Genomic DNA, 20,190 nt, shown 5'->3' with positions numbered 1-20,190 from the left:
ATGGGTGTTGGAGCCCAGCCCAGTCCTGCCCATCACACACTCAGCCTTCACGTAAACCAGCAAGAGCTGCAACCTAGTCAGAGCGACCCACAATAACCCCCCCCACCAGGCCCGCCCCCCTGCCCTGATTCCTGTGCTTACCAGTATGCAGCAGACTGGTCCAGTCTTTCCCACATCCCACTCAGCTCTCATACATACCAGTAAGCATTGAAACCTAGTTCAACATGACCAGTCCCTCTATCCAGCCCACACTCATGCTGGTGGGTGCCATTCTAGCCATGCCCACCCACAAGCCCTGGTTCTCATGCTTACCTGCGGGAGTGGCAACCCAAAAGAGGTGCCCAGTTTCCTTATGGTCCCACTCCCAGACCTTGCACTCTCCAGGTGGTTCTGCAGTTTAGCTTGGTAGAATTTGCCACCTGTGACAGTGCCTGCCAGCTGATGCTGTGGCAAAACCCAACCAACCCACACCCACTCTGGCTTATGCATGCACCAGTGGGTACAGTCAGCCCAGTTTGGATTTCCCCCTAGCCAAGCTCACATGCAGGCCAACAGGTTTTATAGCCCTGCCCCCAATTCCAGCTCTCACACTTACCAGTAGGAGTAGTGGTCCAGCAGGGGAGCATCCCCTGCAACCACTCTACCAGGCTCACACCCCTCCCCTTGGGTCTCACGTGTGCTGATTGGATGCTGCAACCCAGTCTGGCATGTCTTCTTTTTTTTTTAAAGATTTATTTATTTATTGGAAAGTCAGATATACAGAGAGGAGGAGAGACAGAGAGAAAGATCCTCCGTCTGATGATTTACTTCCCAAGTGAGTACAACGGCCGATGTTATGCCAATCTGAAGCCAGGATCCAGGAACTTCTTCCGGGTATCCCACACGGGTGCAGGGTCCCAAGGCTTTGGGCTGTCCTTGACTGCTTTCCCAGGCCACAAACGGAGCTGGATGGGAAGTGGGGCTGCCAGGATTAGAACTGGTGCCCATAATAGGATCCCGGCGTGTTCAAGGCAAGGATTTAAGCCACTAGGCCATGCCGCCAGGCCCCAGTCTGGCATGTCTTGCTTCACCCTGGCATTTGCCAGTGGGTACTGTGGTCTGGTCCAGCTCATCCTGGTGAGCTGGACCAGACCACAGCCAACCCATCCTGGAGCTTTTTCATTCATGGTGAAGTGATGTGATATTGGGAAGTGGGACCTTTGAGAAAAATAAGGTGGTGAGGATGGAGCCTCGATGAATGGATTAGTGTTCCTAAAAGGGCCCTGGAGAGGGCTCATGCACTCTGTCCCAACTAAGGCTGAGTGGGAAGTCTGGAGAAGGAGCCCTCATTGGCAAGACCTGTGCTTGTTGTTTACACCCCCCAGTCTGGTGGCTTCTGCTCTAGCATCACAAGTGGGTTAAGACAGCTCTGACTCTAAACACCTTTGATGAACATCACGCTTCATAAACAAGTGAGATACCTAACCATCTGGAAAGGGGGGAGCCAATCATGTGACCCAGGAGCCCAGCCCCTCTCCCAGCAATGCTGTAGGTTTCCTCCGTGAGGCAGCTCAACATCTGACAGTGTGCTGCCCAATCTCTCCCTCAGAGCTGGCAGACCCAAACCTCAGGCCTCATCCATCTTGTCTGCTAAGCAAATGAAACCTGGAGGTGGCAAGACTTGATTTTTTATTTTATTTTATTTATCTGTTAAAGAAACAGAGCTCCCATCCTCTAGTTCACGCTTGGGATGCCCACAGCAGCTGAGCAGCCAAAGCCAGGGAGCCCAGAACTCAGTGCTTGTCTCCCATGTGAACCATCATACTGTGGCCTCCAGCAGCATGGAGGCAGTTTAACCAGTGTCTTAACCATGAGGTCAAGTGCAGGCTTGTCAAGGCTGACTTGGAGAAGGCAAGAAAAGCAACAGTGCGAGAGAGGGGCAAGACTTCTCCCTCCCCATCCGTTTCTCCCTAGGAAAGGAACAAAACTCCTACTCTGGCATCACACAGGGACTGGGGTAAGCAATGTAAGTGACTGTTGTGGGGGCAGGGCAGCACCTTGGTGCTCAGCAAGGGTCGTCTGTGGAAGGAGCTCCTGGGGCCTGCTTGAGGACACAGCACCGCAGTGCTGGCCTTGGTTTCATGGTGAGCAGGAGCGGGGAGCACAGCTGGTCTTGGACCCTGGCAGGTAAGAAGGGCCTGGCCTAGTGAGGGGCAGTAAGGGAACCCACCAGCTCTGCGACTTGGCACTCCCGTAGCACCTGGGGACAGGTCGTCTGTCCTTGGAGAGCAGGTTACCAGGGTTCGCAGGACTGCCTGACGGTGACAGGCACATACGTCACAGGAAAAGGCCGGGATCCGGGTCCCAGCTGTAGCAGCAGCTGGAAGAGGTACAGCCACATGGGCACACACAGAGATCAGAGGGCAATGATGCGGACCAGCAGCTCCAAGTGTCCAGCTCCTCCACTTCACCCCTGCTGAAGCTGTTTTCTGCCACCCTCCGCCCCTTCTTTAGTGACTTCTGCCCAACCTTCTATCCGTGGGCTGGCTGGGGACACCAGAGCAGATAAAGCTGCTTCTTGGGTGGCTGGACTAAAGTGCATACCTTCGAGGGGAAAGCTGACCTCCCTCAGCTTCTACGTCATGGACTGCACTTGACTCCCAGCTTTTGTGAGCTGTTGGGATTGCGTACCCCAACCCCAGGAGCCTAAAGGGGCAGTTGCCTGACTTCACACAGAGCAGATGCAGCAGGACCAACCAAGGCAAGGAGGATCTGGTGGAAACAGAGGACCTGAGAAGTCCGTAACAAGAAGCCAAAGCCTTCAAGAAAAGCGGGTGGGCAGCATGTGGCTGGAGACAGCAGACCTGATCCCCAGGCAGGAAGTTGGGGCCAGCACCCAAAGAAAGTGTGTTGCCCCAGGAGTAGCAGCGCTTCTGAGAAGAGTGCAGACTGTACCACCGACTGCTTCTGAAGCCCCTTCCCGCTTCAGTCCCCATTGTGCAGCAGAGGCTGGAAAGAGATGCATGGGGTTAATGACACATCAGAACAGTCCCAGACCCACAGGGGTCTCACCAGGCCTGAGCTGTTCAGATAGAGTCCAACCCAAGGGGTAATCTTCACCCAGCCACCAGATCTCTCAGGGAGCCCTCAAAGCCCCCAAGCCTGGCCCTGGTCCCCTACATCTTGTCAGACACTCAATGGTCAGGAAGAACAGGTCCTACTTGGAGCACTCATTCCTGTGGACTAGCTGTGAACAGCACACCTCACCTCACGCTTCAGCCTGCATTCAGGGCACATGAGGTCTCACCTCACCCCACAGAGCCACTGGCCTGGAGAGGGGGCTGAGGTTCCTGATGGGCAGCCCCTAACAGCCCCTGCATGTGCTGGGACACTACTGTTTGACTAATGTTCCCCATCCCCTTCGAGCCACTTAGTGTCCCCTTGCTACTGTGTCTGTCTTCTCAGCGAAGTCCAGGACTCTCCTGGGTGACAGTGTCAAGGCCTGGAGTGGGGGACAGTATGCCGTACCTGCCTGTCAGTCAGGATCCCTGGCTCCGGGCGCTTCCAAGATGAAGCCAGAAGGATATACAGCACCAGAAGCCCGAAGGCCAGCACCAGCAGCCCGGTGCTATTGGCAAAGACAGCCTCAGAGGGCAGGCTGGAGTAGGGCTTGGCACCACCATTCCTGCAGATGACAAGACAATGTAGGTCCCAGAAGGACTTCCCCACTTGTTCTCTCCAAGTAGAAGATCTGAGGCTACTAACAGAGGGTAGAAAAATCTTCCTGCAACCGCCTGCGACCCAGAATGTGAATACACGAAGTGCCTGCCACCATAACAGACACTGAGTGCAGTTTCTCACCTAGGAGGAAACTGCAGCTCAAAGCAGGGAAATACACTGGCCAAATGTTACATAACCGGTAAATGGTGCAGCCAAGATCTGTACCCACATGTGTAAATCTTACTTGCTTCTCACTGTACTCCACGGCTTCAGAAATCAGACAGAAGTGGTTGGCATTAGTCTCTGGAGTTGTCTGCCCAATTCATACTCCAGCTCTGGGTGTCCTTAGGGAATTTACCGAACCTCTCTCTGCCTCCGTTCTCTCATTTGGAAGTGGCAATGACACCACCACTAAGGTCTATAAGGTAGCTGAAAGGATTAAATCTGAGGTGCTTAACACAGTTTCTGACCAATAGTAGGTACTGAATCAACCCAATAATAAATATTTGCCAACCAATTCAGCAATGTCAGCCCAAAGGAAGACCAGCTCTGTAACCTTTCAGATCAGGAAGGCCCTTAGACAGGCTCCATGCTCATGGAGTGTACTTTTTGAAGACCCCATTCCCTCCCCCTTAAAGGTGGGGACCCCATCATACTTACAAACTGAAGATAAGTTTCTCATTAATGCCAGAAATAACCGAAGCAATAGACAGTGCAAGGATGGAGGCTCCGAAGAACACATGGATGGGTTTCAGGAGGCTCCGCACCCACAGGGATGCCCAGGGCAGGAGGAAGATGGCAAAGCCCAGGGCCCACTGTGGACACAGGAAAGATGACATGTAACTGAACTGAGGTGACCAAAGGCCCACAGCTCATCCCACCCCACCAGTACCTCCCATCCATCGCCATCCCTTGGCTCTGCTTTCTTAACTTAAACATCTTCCACCAGGGATTACCCACCATCCCGCCCAGCTTCTACCTGTGAATTGTTTCTACACAAGCAACAAGAATATTAGAGGAACTGCTGAGCCACAATCCCGCTCCCCACGTTAACCCAACAGTCCTTGTTTCTCTTTGCTTCCTCCCAGCCCTTGCTCATAAAACCCTTCATTGGTATAGGGCTGACCTCGGAATATAGAAACCACTTCTAGAGTTGGTTTGGTTCAGAGAGAGCTTGGAGTGGGAAGTGGACAAGAAGTGGTTCATGAACATTAATGTAGGACATGCTATGACAAAGCCCAGAGGAATCCAAAAATGACAGATGTGTGAGGGGCAAAACCAACAGAGGAAAACTGGGGAGTTGGCCACCTCCCTCAGCCCTTCCAACTATCAAGTTAGAGGGGAGTGTCTGTGAGGCCCTCTTGACACAGGAAAGACCTAACCAGGGAGCCCCTGGCTGTTCAGCCCAGCAGTAGAGATCCAGGGAAGGCGTGAGGAGAAGACCCACCTGGGAGGCAAAGAGGATGACGGTGGTGATGCCCAGCCAGCTGTGCAGGGAGTAGAGGTGGGCGATTTTTCCGTGGCTATGAAACCGAAAGACAGCAACCAAGCCCACAACCGTGAAGATGAAGGCCAACAGGTGCAGGCCTGCATGGAGGGATTTCCAGGGCAGCTTTGGCCCCACCCAGGACTGGGGCAGGCGGTACACCAGCGACGCTGCAGGGGAGAACAGTCCAAGAGCTCAGCCACATCAGGGGAATTGTGGATCTTCCCCCATCCAACCTCTCCAAGAGGGAAGAAGTGCTAGCACATTTCAGTCATTGCCTCGGCATCTTCCACTCTCCCATCACACGAGGGATAGCAGTCAGCTATGAGAGAAGAGAGAAGGCAGGGGCAGGTATCCCTGAAGCTGCCACTTTATCATGATCATAAAGGCAGCTTGTGGGGCCAGCACAGTGGCACTGCATACTAGTCGTCTGCCTGTAGCACTAATGTGGGAGATCCAGAGGAAACGCCAGGCTTTGGATTGGCTCAGCTCCAGCCTTTGCGGCCATTTGGGGAGTGAATCAGCAAATAGAAAAACCTCTCTGACTCTCTGTGTAAAATATCCCATTCTCTGTGTAAAATCTGTCTTTCAAATAAAAATAAGTATTTCTTAAACAAAAGGCGGGGGAGCTTGTAAGCAGTTTGCAGACCCCAAAACTGTCACATTCAGTTTGTTTCATCAAACTGAATTCTCACCACTAAGGTTAGTGATCAGGCACATGGGCAGAAAGGTCTGATAAACTAGTTTCAAATCCAGGCTCTGCCTCTTGCCCATTGGACTTTTCCTTTCTAAGTTTCAGTTTCGTCACCTGTAAAATGGAGTAACAACAGAGCACACTGCACAAGCTAGTTGTAAGAATAAAATGGAATGACGTATGTGAAGCAAAAGGATAAGCTGCTATCATCAATGGCATCAGTGAGGCTCACCTAGGCCTCAAGGCACAGAGTTGAATGCACAGGGCAAGTCAGACCCTGGAGGAGGAAGTGAACCCCGTATTTGGATGAGCGACAGCTCGCAGGTCACAGCCCACTGCCTAGTCTTGTGGAACATTACCAGAACATTACCAGAACACAGTAAACACATGGGCCACACTCACGTCTATCTGCTCTCATGATACAATCACAGAGTCGAGTGGCTGCAACAGGTCACATGGGGCTGACACAGGCTAGACTATCCCCTCTCTGGCCCTTTACAGAATAAGTTTGCCAACCCCTTCCCTAGAGCACCTGTGCCCTGCGGAGATGCCTCTGCTTTCTCACATCTCCCCACAGATGACAGCTGGGTCCATTCCCATAACCCTAAACCTAACAGCGATAGAGGTCAGATTTAAGGAAAGAACGTACTCCAGCCATGGCCGCACCTCCCAGGCCAACCTGCTACTTACCAGCTCCGTAGAGTACCACCATGCCGGTGACCATGAGCACTGGGTGCCAGTTGAACATGGAGCTGCTGCCATCCCAGGCAAAGCCTCCGCGCCAGTGCTGCATCCAGTAGACAGTGAAGAGGACACACATGGAACCCAGTGAACCCAGCACCAGGCAGGTCACATAAAACCAGCCTGAAGCCATTCTGATTGAGCACTCCTAGAAAAAGCAGATGAAGTCACTGGTCCCCTCTGGTTTGGGGAGCACCCCGAACAGTAGCTACAGGAATCACACTGGCCTGGCTCAGGACTCATGGGAGAAATTTCACTGCTTCAGTCCCCACCAGCAGCCTGAGCACAGCTCCCAGGAGCCACAGCTCCAGGAGCTTCCTCCCCCATTTTTTTTTTTTTTTTTTAAGAGCTTGGGTGGGCCTGATCTCTGGTTACAGAGAAATGAGTGCATGTGGCAATGCACACATCAGCCAACTTGGGGCTGTGACTGGCCCTGGAGAGGGCCTTTTCTGCTGTGGATAGAAGCGCAGACTCCGGGATGACCCTCCCCTAGTGCAGAAGCAGAATATAAGGCATTATGTTCTCCTCTAGAAAAAGAAGGACTAGGAATCAAAACCCAGGTTAGTGGGCCAGCGTGGCACAGCACATTAAGCTGCCGCTTCTGACACTGACATCCCACATGTGGAGTGATTCATATCCCAACTCTCCTCTTCAGAGCCAGCTCCATGCTAATGCACCTTGGAAACAGAGAATAGCCCAAGCACCTGGGCCCCTGGATCCACATGGCTCCTGGCTTCAGCCTAACCCAGTCCTGGCCATGCAGTCATTTGGGAGAGTAAACCAGCATGTATGAAAGATCCTCTCTCCACCTCTGCCTGCCTCTCTCTCTAACTCTTCCTTTCAAATAAGTAAATATTTTTTTCTTAAACTCCAGATTAGCGCACACAAATGCCCAGAGGAGGCAGGTTAAAACTCCCAGTCAGAATGGAGAAAGCTCACTAAAGATTGAGTAGATTTGTCCAAAACATTGGGTACTGGAAGCGTTTCAGGTTTTAGAATTTTTCAGGTTTTTAACTATGTGCATGTCATCTGCATGATGTATTGGTGGTCAAAAAAGCAGTAGTGTGCATTTCCAGATTACTGTGGGGTTCACCAGGAACATGGCCTTCAGGCGCCCACGTCCATAGCAAAGTGTTTCCTCCCCAGACACTGAGCCCTGGGGAAGCAATTCACACTGGGAAGGTGGGATGAGGTGCTCACGCCTGACTCCCCCTGACCCAGACCTTGAACCTGGTGGTACCCCGCAGCTGTCACAGGCCCTTCTCACACTTCTGCTTTCTCTGGGGAAAGTCCAAGAGAGGCAAGAGGAAGTAAGAACTCATGGTCTAGAACGTAGAAGGTTTATTTTGAGATACCCATATTTACTGGTTAACTCAAAAACCCACCCTGTCCCAGCTGCGCACGAAAGGCCAGACTAACAGGCAAAGTCACAGGAATAGGCCTCCTTCCAGCTCTGTGCAGGCAGCACGGGTCCAGGCCTCGAGGCCGTCACCCCATCCCCTGGACCCACACCAAGAAGGCAACCACGCGGCCTCCAGCAACTGAACCAGCTGACAGCGACACAAACCAGCCAGTAACTCCCAAGGAGAAAGAACACCTGGTTCCTCACCTTGAGCCCAGTACAACTTGACACGGTGTTGGCCTGGGCGCTACTTACACACTGGGCACCTGGGGAAATCACCTAGTGTTTGTAGCACTCACAGTTTTCACCTGAAAGAAAGGTAGAACAATAATAAGAATACTCTATCACTGAACACTAGAATCTTTTTTTAAAGATTTATTTTATTTTTATTGGAAAGGCAGATATACAGAGAGGAGAGATAGAGAGGAAGATCTTCCGTCCAATGATTCACTCCCCAAGTGAGCACAACGGCCAATGCTATGCCGATCCAAAGCCAGGAGCTTCTTCCAGGTCTCCCACGCAGGTGGCAGGGTCCCAAAGCTTTGGGCCGTCCTCGACTGCTTTCCCAGGCCACAGGCAGGGAGCTGGATGGGAAGTGGGGCTGCCGGGATTAGAACCGGCGCCCATAGGGGATCCCAGGCGTGCAAGGTGAGGACCTTAACCGTGCCATCGCACCGGACCCAGAACACTAGAATCTTACACACACACCATTCCCTTCTGTGATAACTCTACGAGGACTATCATGCCCAACTCGCCCCTGAGGACACCAGGACACAAAGACCTTCAGTCATCAGAATAAGGACTCAACAAGTAGGTTGGGAGTTTCCAATTCCTGTCTGCTTGACTTCAAGGCCTTTGCTTTTTTTCTCTTATCCACAAGTTCTCAGAAGATCAAGCGAAAAAGTGGATCAGAGAACATTCTAGAAGTCAAATATTCTAACTCTTCTTAGTTACTGCTGTCATGGAACTTTGCAACAAAACCCTGAAGCTTGTGGTTGCTGCGCCTACCCTGGACTCTCAGTCACCCTGATCACATGCCAGCTCATCCTTCCCCGTGCATGTGTTCACCTAACCAGAACAGGCGCTGGGTTCTCACCTGGTGCACGTGTTCACCTAATCAGAACAGACACTGGGTTCTCACCTGGTGCTCCAAGCTACAGTCATCTCCACAGGAAGGTGTGAAGGCTGGGGGCAGGGTTGGGAGGGGTCAGCTAAATCTGAGTTTCACTGAGTCTAGTGACTTCCTTAAAACTTTGTGACTCAACTATTGGGTTCTGAGATATGCCACTGAGTCCTAGCACTGCCCTCTTAGTTCCCACCAGCACAGAGGAAGTCTCTGGTCATTAAATATTCAGCTAAAACCTTCTCCACCTAAGGTGAAATAAGTCAGCATGCAGGAACTCCTTGTTGGAAACAAGTCCCATGCAGCCGACATCTGCTTCCATAACTTCTGTCTTCCCAAATAGAAGTGGGTAGGTGGGGGTGGGGGGCATGTGGATTTCATGTTAAGATATTGTTGAAATGCCCACAACTCAAAAATGCCTGATTCAAGTCCTGGCAACTCTGAACTTCATATCCAGCTTCCAGTTAATGCACCAGGGAGGCAGTAGAGGAAGCCAAAGGACTGGGACCCTGTGCCTGTTGGGAGACCCCGGGGAAGCTCCTGGCTTTGGATCAACTCAACTCCAGCCATTGCGGCCACTTAGGGAGTTGAACCAGTGGATGGAGGATCCTTTTCTCTGTCTCTCCTCTCTGTGGATCTGAGTTTACAACAAAAATAAATAAAATAATAATAATTTTTTAAAAATGGGGCCCGGCGCGGTGGCGCAAGTGGTTAAGTCCTCGCCTAGCACGCCCGGGATCCCCTATGGGCGCCGGTTCTAATCCCGGCAGCCCCGCTTCCCTTCCAGCTCCCTGCCTGTGGCCTGGGAAAGCAGTCGAGGACGGCCCAAAGCTTTGGGACCCTGCACCCGCGTGGGAGACCCAGAAGAGGCTCCTGGCTTCGGATTGGCATAGTATCGACCCGTTGCGGCTCACTTGGGGAGTGAATCATGGGATGGAAGATCTTCCTCTCTGTCTCTCCTCTCTGTATATCCGCCTTTCCAATAAAAAATAATAAAAAATAAATCTTTAAAAAAAAAAATGGAATGAGAGGCTCACATTGCAGGTTAGGCTACTGCTTGTAAGGCCAGCAGCCCATAGCAGCGGTCCAGGTTCAAGTCTCAACTGCTGTGTCTGATCCAGCTTTCTATTAATGCACACCCAAGGACCTGGGCCTCCGCCACTCAGATGGAAGACTTGAATGCAGCTCCAGACTCTGAGCTTCTGCCAGTTGCAGCCTTTTTGGGGGCGTGAATCAGCAAATGGAAGCTTTTCCTAGCATTCTCTCCCTGTTGCTCTGCCTTTCAAATATATATATTTTTTAATTCAACAATCCAGACTTGGGGCTCAAGTCTTATATTCCTTATCTTACAGGTAAAATACTAGGAAACACATGTGACATAGCAAGCTTGCATCACTGGCATCCCACATGGACATGTTTCACATCCCGGATGATCCAGCTCCCTGCCAATGGCCTGGGAAAATCAGCAGATGCTCCAAGAGTTTAAGTCCCTGCCATCCACAGATACCTGGGTGGAGATGCCAGCTTCAGCCTGGCCCAGTGCTGGTGGATGCAGCCAGAGGGGAGGGCTCTCTGTCATTCTCTCAAGTGGGTAAAATAAAAAATCGTTTAAAAGAAACAAAAATAAATTAAAGCTACTGCTAATCCCAAGGCCCTGACAAGAGAAAAGATTTGACCAAGAAGAGCGGCAGAGTTGGTGCAGGAATTAAGAGTCCACCCATGTTCCCAAAGGTGGACAATGCGAAGTCAGGGCTCAGAAGTGAAAGCCCGAGTCCAAGAGGAGGTAGGCAAGCATGAGCGTGGGTACAGACCTGTCTCGGACCGGGCCCAGGTTTCCAAAGACTGGGTCCGGCCACTTGTGGGCTGGGTGCTTGGTATCGCCTACACCTCCGAGGAAAACTGGGCAAAGAGGTTCCTCTTGCACCCTGCGCCTTCTGAAGGGGCTTGTGTGCCTTTACGACCACCACCTGTGGAAGGAAGAGCGCCGAGAGACCAACGTCCAATTCCCCAAACACCAAAAATGAGGCTGAGCCAGGGGATCGGGACAGTGCGAAGCGAGGCAGCAGCGGAGTTTCAGCATTCCAACGAACCCAGGTCCGTGAAGTCCCAGCCCGAGCTCCTCCTCACCCCTACCCTCAGTGGGACACCACAGGGCCAGGGTCTTCTGAGTCCCGCCTCTCGCCACCGGAGCTGCAGCTCCTGAAGCTCCGAAGAGAACTGACTGACCGACGGCAGAACTGAGCTGTCACCGCCGCCGCCTCCCTCTCTTTATGGATTGGCAGCACTTCCGGTGACGCGCAAAGCCGCCTGGGAAACTGAGTCTTGCGCCCCTAGAGTTGGGGGCTCCCCTGCGCCGGGCCCCCAGATGCCGCGGCTCTCCCCCGAGCCAGGAGGCGTCCGCTCTGCACTTCACTGCTCCGACAGCCCCAGCTCCAGGAAGCCGAAACGTTGGGCTGGGTGAGCTGCTCCCCGCCAGCGGCGGGTCCTTAGCCAGGCCGCGCGCGGCAGGGGCGAGAAGCCTTGGTCAGCTTCGGCGATGCGGCGAGGGCCGGGCGCAAGGCGGACCCCGCAGCACTGAAGGCCCGGCCAGGGCGGCCGCACTGGCCACCGACTCCCCGCGTCCTATTTCCGGATTTCAAAACCGGTTTCCGGGAGTCGGGATGGCGTCCCCATGACAACCGCCGTTGGCCCTTTGAGGTGAGAGTGGCTGATGAGCGGGGAAAGTGAGCGGAAGTCAGTTTTTGTTACTCTATATAATTTTAGTCCAGGTCGCTTCCTTTTTCAGTGGACCTGGAAAGGTGAGGAAAGCTGCTCTGGGGGAACAAGGTGAAGGCAGCGGGTGGTGGTAGAAGAATTGTGTGGAACGCAGCTTTGCCTTGTGATCCCCACCGCCCCCTAACGCGGGGAGGAGCTGGCCGTCCATTTAGGGCAAGCGGTCCTCACCGGGGCCCTTGGTGGTGGCCGGGTTGGAAGCGGGCCAGAGCACGGTTTGACATGCTTGCGACTTGGAGGCATGTTCTAAATCTTGACTCTGCCCTTCCCTGTAAAAGGGTTAATTCTTTCCCACTCTTGCAGATTGTTGCAAGGATTAAAGGGAATTATCTTGGCTGACCAGGTAACCTAAGTGACAGCTAACAATATTATTTGGTAAGCTGTTAGAAGCCAGGCTTAGAGAAGCTACCCTGGGAAGGTGGTCCAGGTGCCTTAGGCACTCAGCCCTTGTGCTATGGAGGTTTAACTGCATTATAATGGCTGCTTCTTCAGATGGTGGTAAAATTGGATATTGTGCGTTGCAAACCATTGCAATTCGTTTTCTAGCTCTTGAAGGCATTTTGAAATTTGCTTACAGGTTTCTTCTAGCCTCAAGGTCAGTGAGCACCCCTAGAGTAACTTATGGGTCTTGGAATAATGAAGGTGAAGGTCCAGCTGCCTTTGCCAGGTGCCATCGCCTTCACCGGAAGGTTTTTGAAAGAACACCGTTTCCTCTCAGCTCTTTCCACCGGCACCACTTCCCCCCTTGCCCTGTGCCATTTACCCAGCTAGACATGGTTCAGGCCGTTGGTTATACAGGAGGTGGCTTTGTGCTTAGTGAGAAGGGTGCAAGTCTGGACTGCCTGGCTCTGAATCCCAGCTCTGCACCTTAATAAATGGGTGACTTTGGATGGGTAGTTTTACCTCTGTGGTTCGCAGTTTTCTCACCTTTAAAGGAGAAGGTGATGTATGTTTAACTTGAAAGTGTTGTGAGCTTAAAACAAGCAGTGTGTATGATAGTCCCAGGCACAGTGAAAATGGTATAGAGAAGGGATGGCTGCTATTGCTTCTACTACAGCAAACCAGCACAACTGGAATACCCCTAGAGCCCTTTGAAAAAGACTGGAAGATTTTCCATCCATTGATTCACCCCCCGAGTGAGCGCAACAGCCAAACTGCGCCAATCTGAAGCCAGGAGCCTCTTCCAAGTCTCCCATGCAGGTGTAGGATCCCAAGGCTTCGGGCCATCCTCAACTGCTTTCCCAGACCACAAGCAGGGAGCTGGATGGGAAGCGGGGCCACTGGGATAGGAACTGGTGCCAGTGTGGGATTCCAGCATGTGCAAGGTGAGGACTATAGACATTAGGCTACCATGCCAGGTCCCAAAAATAAATAAATCTTAAAGGAAGAGCTCTGCATTTAAAGAAATGCCAGGCCTAGAGAAAAGTGAGGGTGAAAGTGCCTTAGAGGGCCCATTGGGGTGGCCTAGCAGCTAAAGTCCTCACCTTGAATGCGCCGGGATCCCATATGCGCCGATTCTAATCCCAGCAGCTCCACTTCCTATCCAGCTCCCTGCTTGTGGTCTGGGAAAGCAGGAGAGAACAGCCCAAAGCCTTGGGACCCTGCACCCACATGAGAGACCTGGAAGAAGTTCCTGGTTCCCCAACTTTGGATTGGCACAGCACCGGCCGTTGCACTCACTTGGCGAATGAATCATCGGACGGAAGATCTTCCTCTCTGTCTCTCCTCCTCTCTGTATATCTGACTTTGTAATAAAAATAAATAAATCTTTTTTCAAAAAAAAAGTGCCTTAGAAGGATGCAGCAATTGGGGTTTCTGGTTGTTGCAATGGAGTTTGGTCCTTTCTGATCTCCCAGTAGTATTTGCTGTGTTAATTATCATCTACTCTTGCCTCTCCCCCCCCACCCCCAGGCCCTCACCAAAGAATAAAGGGAACAACTGATTTAGAGGGACAGAACGCCTCTGCCTCTGGGCGGGTCGAGAAGCAGGAGCAGTTTCCCAGGGAGCTGTGGAATGTGCCCTTGGGGCCCAAGAAAGCAGAAGGAAGATGCTACAGACCAGCAACTACAGCCTGGTGCTCTCCCTGCAGTTCCTGCTGCTGTCCTATGACCTCTTTGTCAATTCCTTCTCAGAGTTGCTCCGCACAGCCCCTGTCATCCAGCTGGTGCTCTTCATGTGAGTTGAGTGGGTGGATCTGGAAAGCTGAACCCAAGCAGAGTGACAGCCCCGGTGGTTGGGGTTAGCGTTTCTAAGTTATTAATAGGGACCTACCACAGAGAATGAGTTTAACATTGTCCTGTGTTCTACATGAAAGCCTGGAAATCACATAGACATGGTCACAGATCCTGTTTGTTTATACACTTAAAATTTTTTTTTAAATTTATTTCAGTAAAAGAAGAGTTACAGAAGGAGAAGGAGACAGAAAAAGAGAAAGATTTTCGACTCACTAGTCCCTTCCCCAAATAGAAGCAACAGCCGAGGCTGGGCCAGCCTCAAACCAAGAGCCTGAAACTCTGTCAGGGTCTGCTGTGTGGGTTGAAGGGGCCCAAGAATTCGCACCATCTTCTGTTGCATTCCCAGGTGCATTAACAGGAAGCTGGATCAGAAGTGGAGCTGCCAGGGCTTGAATTGGTTCTCCAGTATGGAAGGCAGCATTGTAGGCTCAATGTGCTGCCCCACAGCACCAGTCCTGTTGTTTACATACCTCTAAGAAGGGGAGCGTTCACATATGAAATGAAGATGAGAATACTGACCGTGTCATTTTCTCCATCTGTGAATGGAAAGATTGCCTTGCCATGAAAGAGTGCTATAAATTGGCAGGCTGAGAAGATAGTCATTAGGTGTCTGCCACTTGTGTGTAAACTCTGGAAGGCAGTGGTGATGGTTCAGTGAGTTGAGCGCCTGCCACACGTGTAAGAGACCCGACTGAGTTCCTAGCTCCTGGCTTCAGCCCAGTCCAGCCCAGGCTGTCACATACATTTGGGGAATGACCAGTGGAAGGGAATGCCTTCTCCATGGCCGTTTGCCTCTCAAATAAAGTTTTTAAACAGATGGTCATTAAGGCCTGGCAGCATGGCCTAGTGGCTAAAGTCCTTGCCTTGAATGCACCAGGATCCCATATGGGTGCCGGTTCTAATCCCGGCAGCTCCACTTCCTATCCAGCTCCCTGCTTGTGGCCTGGGAAAGCAGTCGAGGACGGCCCAAAGCCTTGGGACCCTGCACTCGCATGGGAGACCTGAAAGAGGATCTGGGCTTCTGGCTTCAGATTGGCGCAGCACCGACCGTTGCGGTCTCTTGGGGAGTGAATCATCGTACAGAAGATCTTCCTCTCTGTCTCTCTTCCTCTCTATATATCTCACTTTGCAATAAAAATAAATAAATCTTAAAAAAAGATGGTCATGAATAATATATGATCATGCTCTACATACTATGTTTCAGTCAGTGAGGGACGCTATTTCTGACAGTGGTTCTGTGGGAGTGTACTTGCCCAGTGTTGTGGGCGCCTTAGTCTGTGTGAGTAGAGCCCATGATGTTCATACAGCAGTGCAATCCCTTAGTGTTTCTGAGAATATATCCTTGCTGATGGAATATGTTGGTAGGACATGTGACTACATCTAAATTCCATAGAACAGAAACTTGCACCATTAAATCAAACTCCACCATGATTTGTAGATTCCCTGAGGCAGTTTCTAAACTGAAAAACCACAGTTTTGGGACATTATCCTTCACTCAGCAAGTATTCATTAGCCTTCTAAATGGTGTTGTAGTTCTTCTAGTGAACCTGACATGGGGTTTCCATTCGAGTGGAGAGATGCCATTAATGTATACTGTAAGATACAATCATTTCTTAGTGATGTGTGAAATACAGTAGTGAGTATGAAATAGCTGGGGTGGAAAAGGAAAAACATGTTGGGTAGAAGGATTAAAGGAAAGTCTTTTTGCAGGAGGGACATTTGGAACTAAGAATTGGATTGGCACGACAGCATTAGGCAAGCTAAGATGGGTGAAATGCTTCTGCCTAGGTGAAATTGACAGGACCAGGCTATGTGTGTGAGAGAGAGAGCTGGCTTTTTCTGGACAAAGAGAGGAAAGAGGTTCTCATCGGTGCCTAATAGATTATTAAGAATGTCCAGGAAAAGGAAAAAAAAAACTGTCCATGAAAGTCTTGTCTGTGGACTGAAACTCAACTGATGAGTACTTTTTACTGATGTGCTATTGAGGTGCCAAAGCCCATGCTATCTCTTGAGGAGGGTGGTCATAGGGCTGTAGCTCATGGTCCAGCAGGACATAGGGCCAGCTCTCAGCTTCTCACACAGACCCCCATTTGGCTGTGCTCTGTTTTGTATGTCTGCAGCATCCAGGATATTGCTGTCCTCTTCAACATCATCATCATTTTCCTCATGTTCTTCAACACCTTCGTCTTCCAGGCGGGCCTGGTCAACCTCCTGTTCCGTAAATTCAAAGGGACCATCATCCTGACAGCTGTCTACTTCGCCCTCAGCATCTCCTTTCATGTCTGGGTCATGGTAAGAGCCGAGCTGTAAATTCTCTAACCTTTCAAGGGCTGGTCTTTTCTCTGAGAATCCACCTTCATTCTTTTATGTCACACAGAATCCTTGATAAGAAACCGGTAAGGTGAAGGTGAGCCAGGCTGGAGCTTTGGGCATAGGACAGTCTCCTGAGGCGCTTTTGCCCAATCCTAGGTCTCGAAGAACAACTTTATCCAAAGGTTGAGGAATTGTTCTGAAACATTCCGTTCACCTTTGTCCCAAACAGGCCTACTAAGGGCTACGATAGGACAATGTGTCATCAGTTGTTTGGGCACGTGAGAGTTGCCGGGAGTCTCCTTAGGCCTCAGTGTCCGTGGCTAATGTGGCAGGAAGAGGGTGTTTCTCAGCAGAAGCCAAATAAGAGTGCTAGGTGCCCTTGGGTGCTGGGTACCCTTTACTCACCCCTTCCAGGACGTTGCTCTTTGCTTCCAGCATAGGATTGGGAGCAGACGCAGCTACCCTGGCTGCAGATGTTTCCAGCTGTAGCAGTTTTCCCATGTCTTCGGGTGTATTACATGTTTATCCTGGACTCATGGTGATGGAACACACATTAAAATCCTTTACATCTTTACTAAAGCTGCCTTCTCAAACATCTGTTAGGCTCCCCTTGTCATGGGGAAAAGGAGAGGCCAGAGGAAGGAAAGAGGAGCACTGCCAACGTCAGTAGCTGCTTCCTGAAGTAGACTCTGAGCCGCGGTTCCTAGAGCCAAAACAGGCCCTGTCTCTGGACACTAAAGCTTCTGATCTAGTTAAGTCTTGAATGCAGCAAAACGTTTATCTGACAGGAGCCAAGCTGCAGACTTTTCCAGGCAAGAGGGTGACCAGATGATTTCCTGAGATAGTGTGTATCATTTCTCCGGGCCAAGGCTATGAAATGAAAGGGAATCAAGAGCTGAGTTGAGCTTCCTTTCTAAGGGTTGTGAGGATATCCCCTTTGCAGCAAAGAAGGAAAAAAAAAAAAGGGAGCTTGAGGCTGCTTTGAGAAAACATTCCTTGTGACTGTAGACAGGCAAAAGGAGAAACCCATACGATTTCCAGCCCAGGGACAGCTCTGCAGCTAGCCAGGCTGGAGATGCCGGGACCTTGCCTGGCCATTGACTTCCCATCTCTTGCAGAACCTACGCTGGAAAAGCTCCAACAGCTTTGTTTGGACAGATGGACTCCAAACGTTATTCGTATTCCAGCGACTAGGTAAGGAACAGAGCCACTTGGGCATCATTTTAGTCCCCTATATATCTCCTGCACTGAGGGCTTTGGTTCTGGATTCCCAGAACTAATGCTGGCTGCTCTGAGCTGGCTGGGACAGGCATCCCGAGAACAGGAGAGATTCCCGCCCTCTGACATTGCTGGAGAAAGGGTGGGGAGAACAGGAGGTAGGCTCCCTCAGCATTGTTGGTTCCAGTCCTGAAGCAAGTATGCAGGCACACACCTGAGGCACCTTTTCTGCTCACCTTGCAGCGGCCGTGCTGTACTACTACTTCTACAAACGCACCGCCGTGAGACTGGGCGATCCTCGCTTCTACCAGGATTCCCTGTGGTTGCGCAAGGAGTTCATGCAAGTCCGAAGGTGACCTCCTCCTGTTGCTTTGATGGATTCCCTTCCCTCCTGAAGAAGGGTTGGCCCAGGAAACAGCTCAGGCCAAAGGACTTCTTGCTGATTAAAGTATTCCCCAACAGACCTGTACATAATCCCTTTCCTGCCTCCTACTTTAGTTCTGCCCTCCTTCCTGCTCTGTCCCATTCACCCTTTCGGACCCCTTAGCCTCAGTTCAGCTTCCTCTGTAGGCTCTGTGGCCCTTGCTTTCCCTTGTGAATCTTTTGCCCTAACCTGGGAGAGAAGGACCTCTCAGGCCCCACTTCCCTAGTGGCACCCGGAACTGACGGAAGGGTGCAAAGAGGGATTATTTTGTGTTCCTGGATGATCATATGATCAAGCTTAGACTTTATACCCAAGACTCTTTGTTTACATTTTATAAATGGAAATAAATTGAATTCTTTTTCCATGAATGGTAGTGTCTATCTGTCCAGGTAGATCTCATCATGGTTAACACGTGTGCCAAGTCCAAGTTTCAGCATCTTTTTTTTTTTAAAGATTTATTTTTTATTATTTTTTTATTGGAAAGGCGGATATACAGAGAGAAAAGACAGAGAGGAAGATCTTCCGTCCAATGATTCATTCCCTAAGTGAGCGCAACGGCTGATGCTATGCCAATCCGAAGCCAGGAGCCTCTTCCGGGTCTCCCACGTGGGTGCAGGGTCCCAAAGCCTTGGGACGTCCTCGACTGCTTTCCCCGGCCACAGGCAGGGAGCTGGAAGGGAAGCGGGGCTGCCGGGATAGAACCGGTGCCCATATGGGATCCCGGGCGTGCAAGGTGAGGACCTTAACCACTTGTGCCACCGCGCCGGGCCCCAAGTTTCAGCATCTTAAGGCCCTGTGAGTAGATTGAATCCCATTTTAAGTACAGGTGTTTTGCAGAAATTTGAGGTGTGATCTAGGTCCCCTTGCCCCCCACACACCTGGATTTCAAGATTCCCGGACTTTATTCAGACTTTTTCTCTTTGAGAGGCAGCCAGGATTAGAACCCTCGCCCATATGAGATCCTGGTGCGTTCAAAGCAAGGACTTTAGCCAACAGGCCAGCACACCGGGCCCTGAGCCCAACATTTTTAAAGAAAGACAATAATCATTTGTAGTCAGCTGTGGGTCATCTGGGAAGATGTGATCATCTTGGGATCTTTGGGTTCTTGGCTAACCTAGGATGACCGCCTCTGGAATAACTGTTTCTTAACCCTGGGCACATGATTCAGCCACCCAGAGTAACCTGGGTGCTGTTCATATGACAGTGCAGAGGAGTGGGTGAGAACAAGCCCCCATGGGTACTCCTACGCTCCCACTGGTCAGGGTGAGTCAAATGACCGAGCCCATGTCCGCGTGGGAAAGTATAGCAAAGCTTCTGGATACAGAAAAGTTGAAGAATGGGGCTCATTGATTTAATCAGTCTATTGTGCCAGAGAGGTAGCCTATGAAACTCTGAATAGTAGTACAGTGTAGCATGGGGGCTGGTAAACTTTTCCTTGAATGGCCAGATAGTAAATATTTTAGACTGAAAGCCAAGCTTCAACTCACATTAGAACATGAAAATATCCATAGATAAAATGATTTACTACATGAATGAATAGAGCGGTCTGCCTGTGAAACCGTTTATAGACACTGACATTTGAATTTGACATAATTTTCATGTCACAGAATAATGCTCTTCTGATTTTTTTTTCTTTTATCATTATTTTTTTACTATGTGTGAATGTAAAAGTACTCTTAGCTTGTGGGTTATACAGAAAGCCTGACTTGATCCCAGGCCAAAGTTTGCGAACTCTGGTGTTAGAAACCTGGAATAGACTTTGTAGAAAAAGACAGGAGAGAATAGAGGTAATAAGATGTTGCTGTTTTACCAAATATCACAAAAGAAAAGGTACAATATTTGAATGAAGTACCTAAAGAGCCAGCCTCATACACAGTAATTAATTCAAATGATCTAAAGTTTTAATAAAGTCACTGTCTACTTTTACTATTCCTTTATCTATGAGGGAAAAAAATGAACAATATGGGGCTGGTACAGGGGGTAGAGCAGATGAGGCCTCGACTGTATCACCAACCTCCTATGTGGGCGCCAGTTCATGTCCAGCTGCCCCTGCTCCTGTCCAGCTCCCTGCTATTGGCTTGGGA

General features: G+C 50.6%; 2 protein-coding genes across 2 annotated transcripts; one reads left to right on the top strand and one right to left on the bottom strand.

Annotated features, from left to right (window-relative positions):
- Positions 1 to 1,557: 1,557 nt before the first annotated feature.
- Positions 1,558 to 11,516, bottom strand: LOC121157663 (cytochrome b ascorbate-dependent protein 3). Its single transcript, XM_040982009.1, has 7 exons — positions 10,957 to 11,516; positions 8,230 to 8,330; positions 6,570 to 6,768; positions 5,147 to 5,355; positions 4,360 to 4,514; positions 3,508 to 3,664; positions 1,558 to 2,988 (listed from the first exon to the last, which is right to left on the bottom strand). Exons 3-7 carry the CDS (start codon positions 6,751 to 6,753, stop codon positions 2,965 to 2,967), a joined length of 729 nt encoding a protein of 242 aa, XP_040837943.1. The 5' UTR covers positions 6,754 to 6,768; positions 8,230 to 8,330; positions 10,957 to 11,516; the 3' UTR covers positions 1,558 to 2,964.
- An 8-nt stretch (positions 11,517 to 11,524) lies between these two features.
- On the top strand, positions 11,525 to 18,435 carry TMEM138 (transmembrane protein 138). Its single transcript, XM_040982010.1, has 5 exons — positions 11,525 to 11,842; positions 13,829 to 14,092; positions 16,272 to 16,443; positions 17,583 to 17,658; positions 17,926 to 18,435. Exons 2-5 carry the CDS (start codon positions 13,965 to 13,967, stop codon positions 18,036 to 18,038), a joined length of 489 nt encoding a protein of 162 aa, XP_040837944.1. The 5' UTR covers positions 11,525 to 11,842; positions 13,829 to 13,964; the 3' UTR covers positions 18,039 to 18,435.
- The last annotated feature ends 1,755 nt before the right edge of the window (positions 18,436 to 20,190 follow it).

This window comes from Ochotona curzoniae, unplaced genomic scaffold (genome assembly GCF_017591425.1).
Source record: "Ochotona curzoniae isolate NIBS_2020 unplaced genomic scaffold, NIBS_Ocur_1.0 contig_3527, whole genome shotgun sequence".
Taxonomy (NCBI): domain Eukaryota; kingdom Metazoa; phylum Chordata; class Mammalia; order Lagomorpha; family Ochotonidae; genus Ochotona; species Ochotona curzoniae.
Note: the sequence above shows the minus strand (reverse complement) of the source record. Positions and strands in the feature narration are given on the sequence as shown.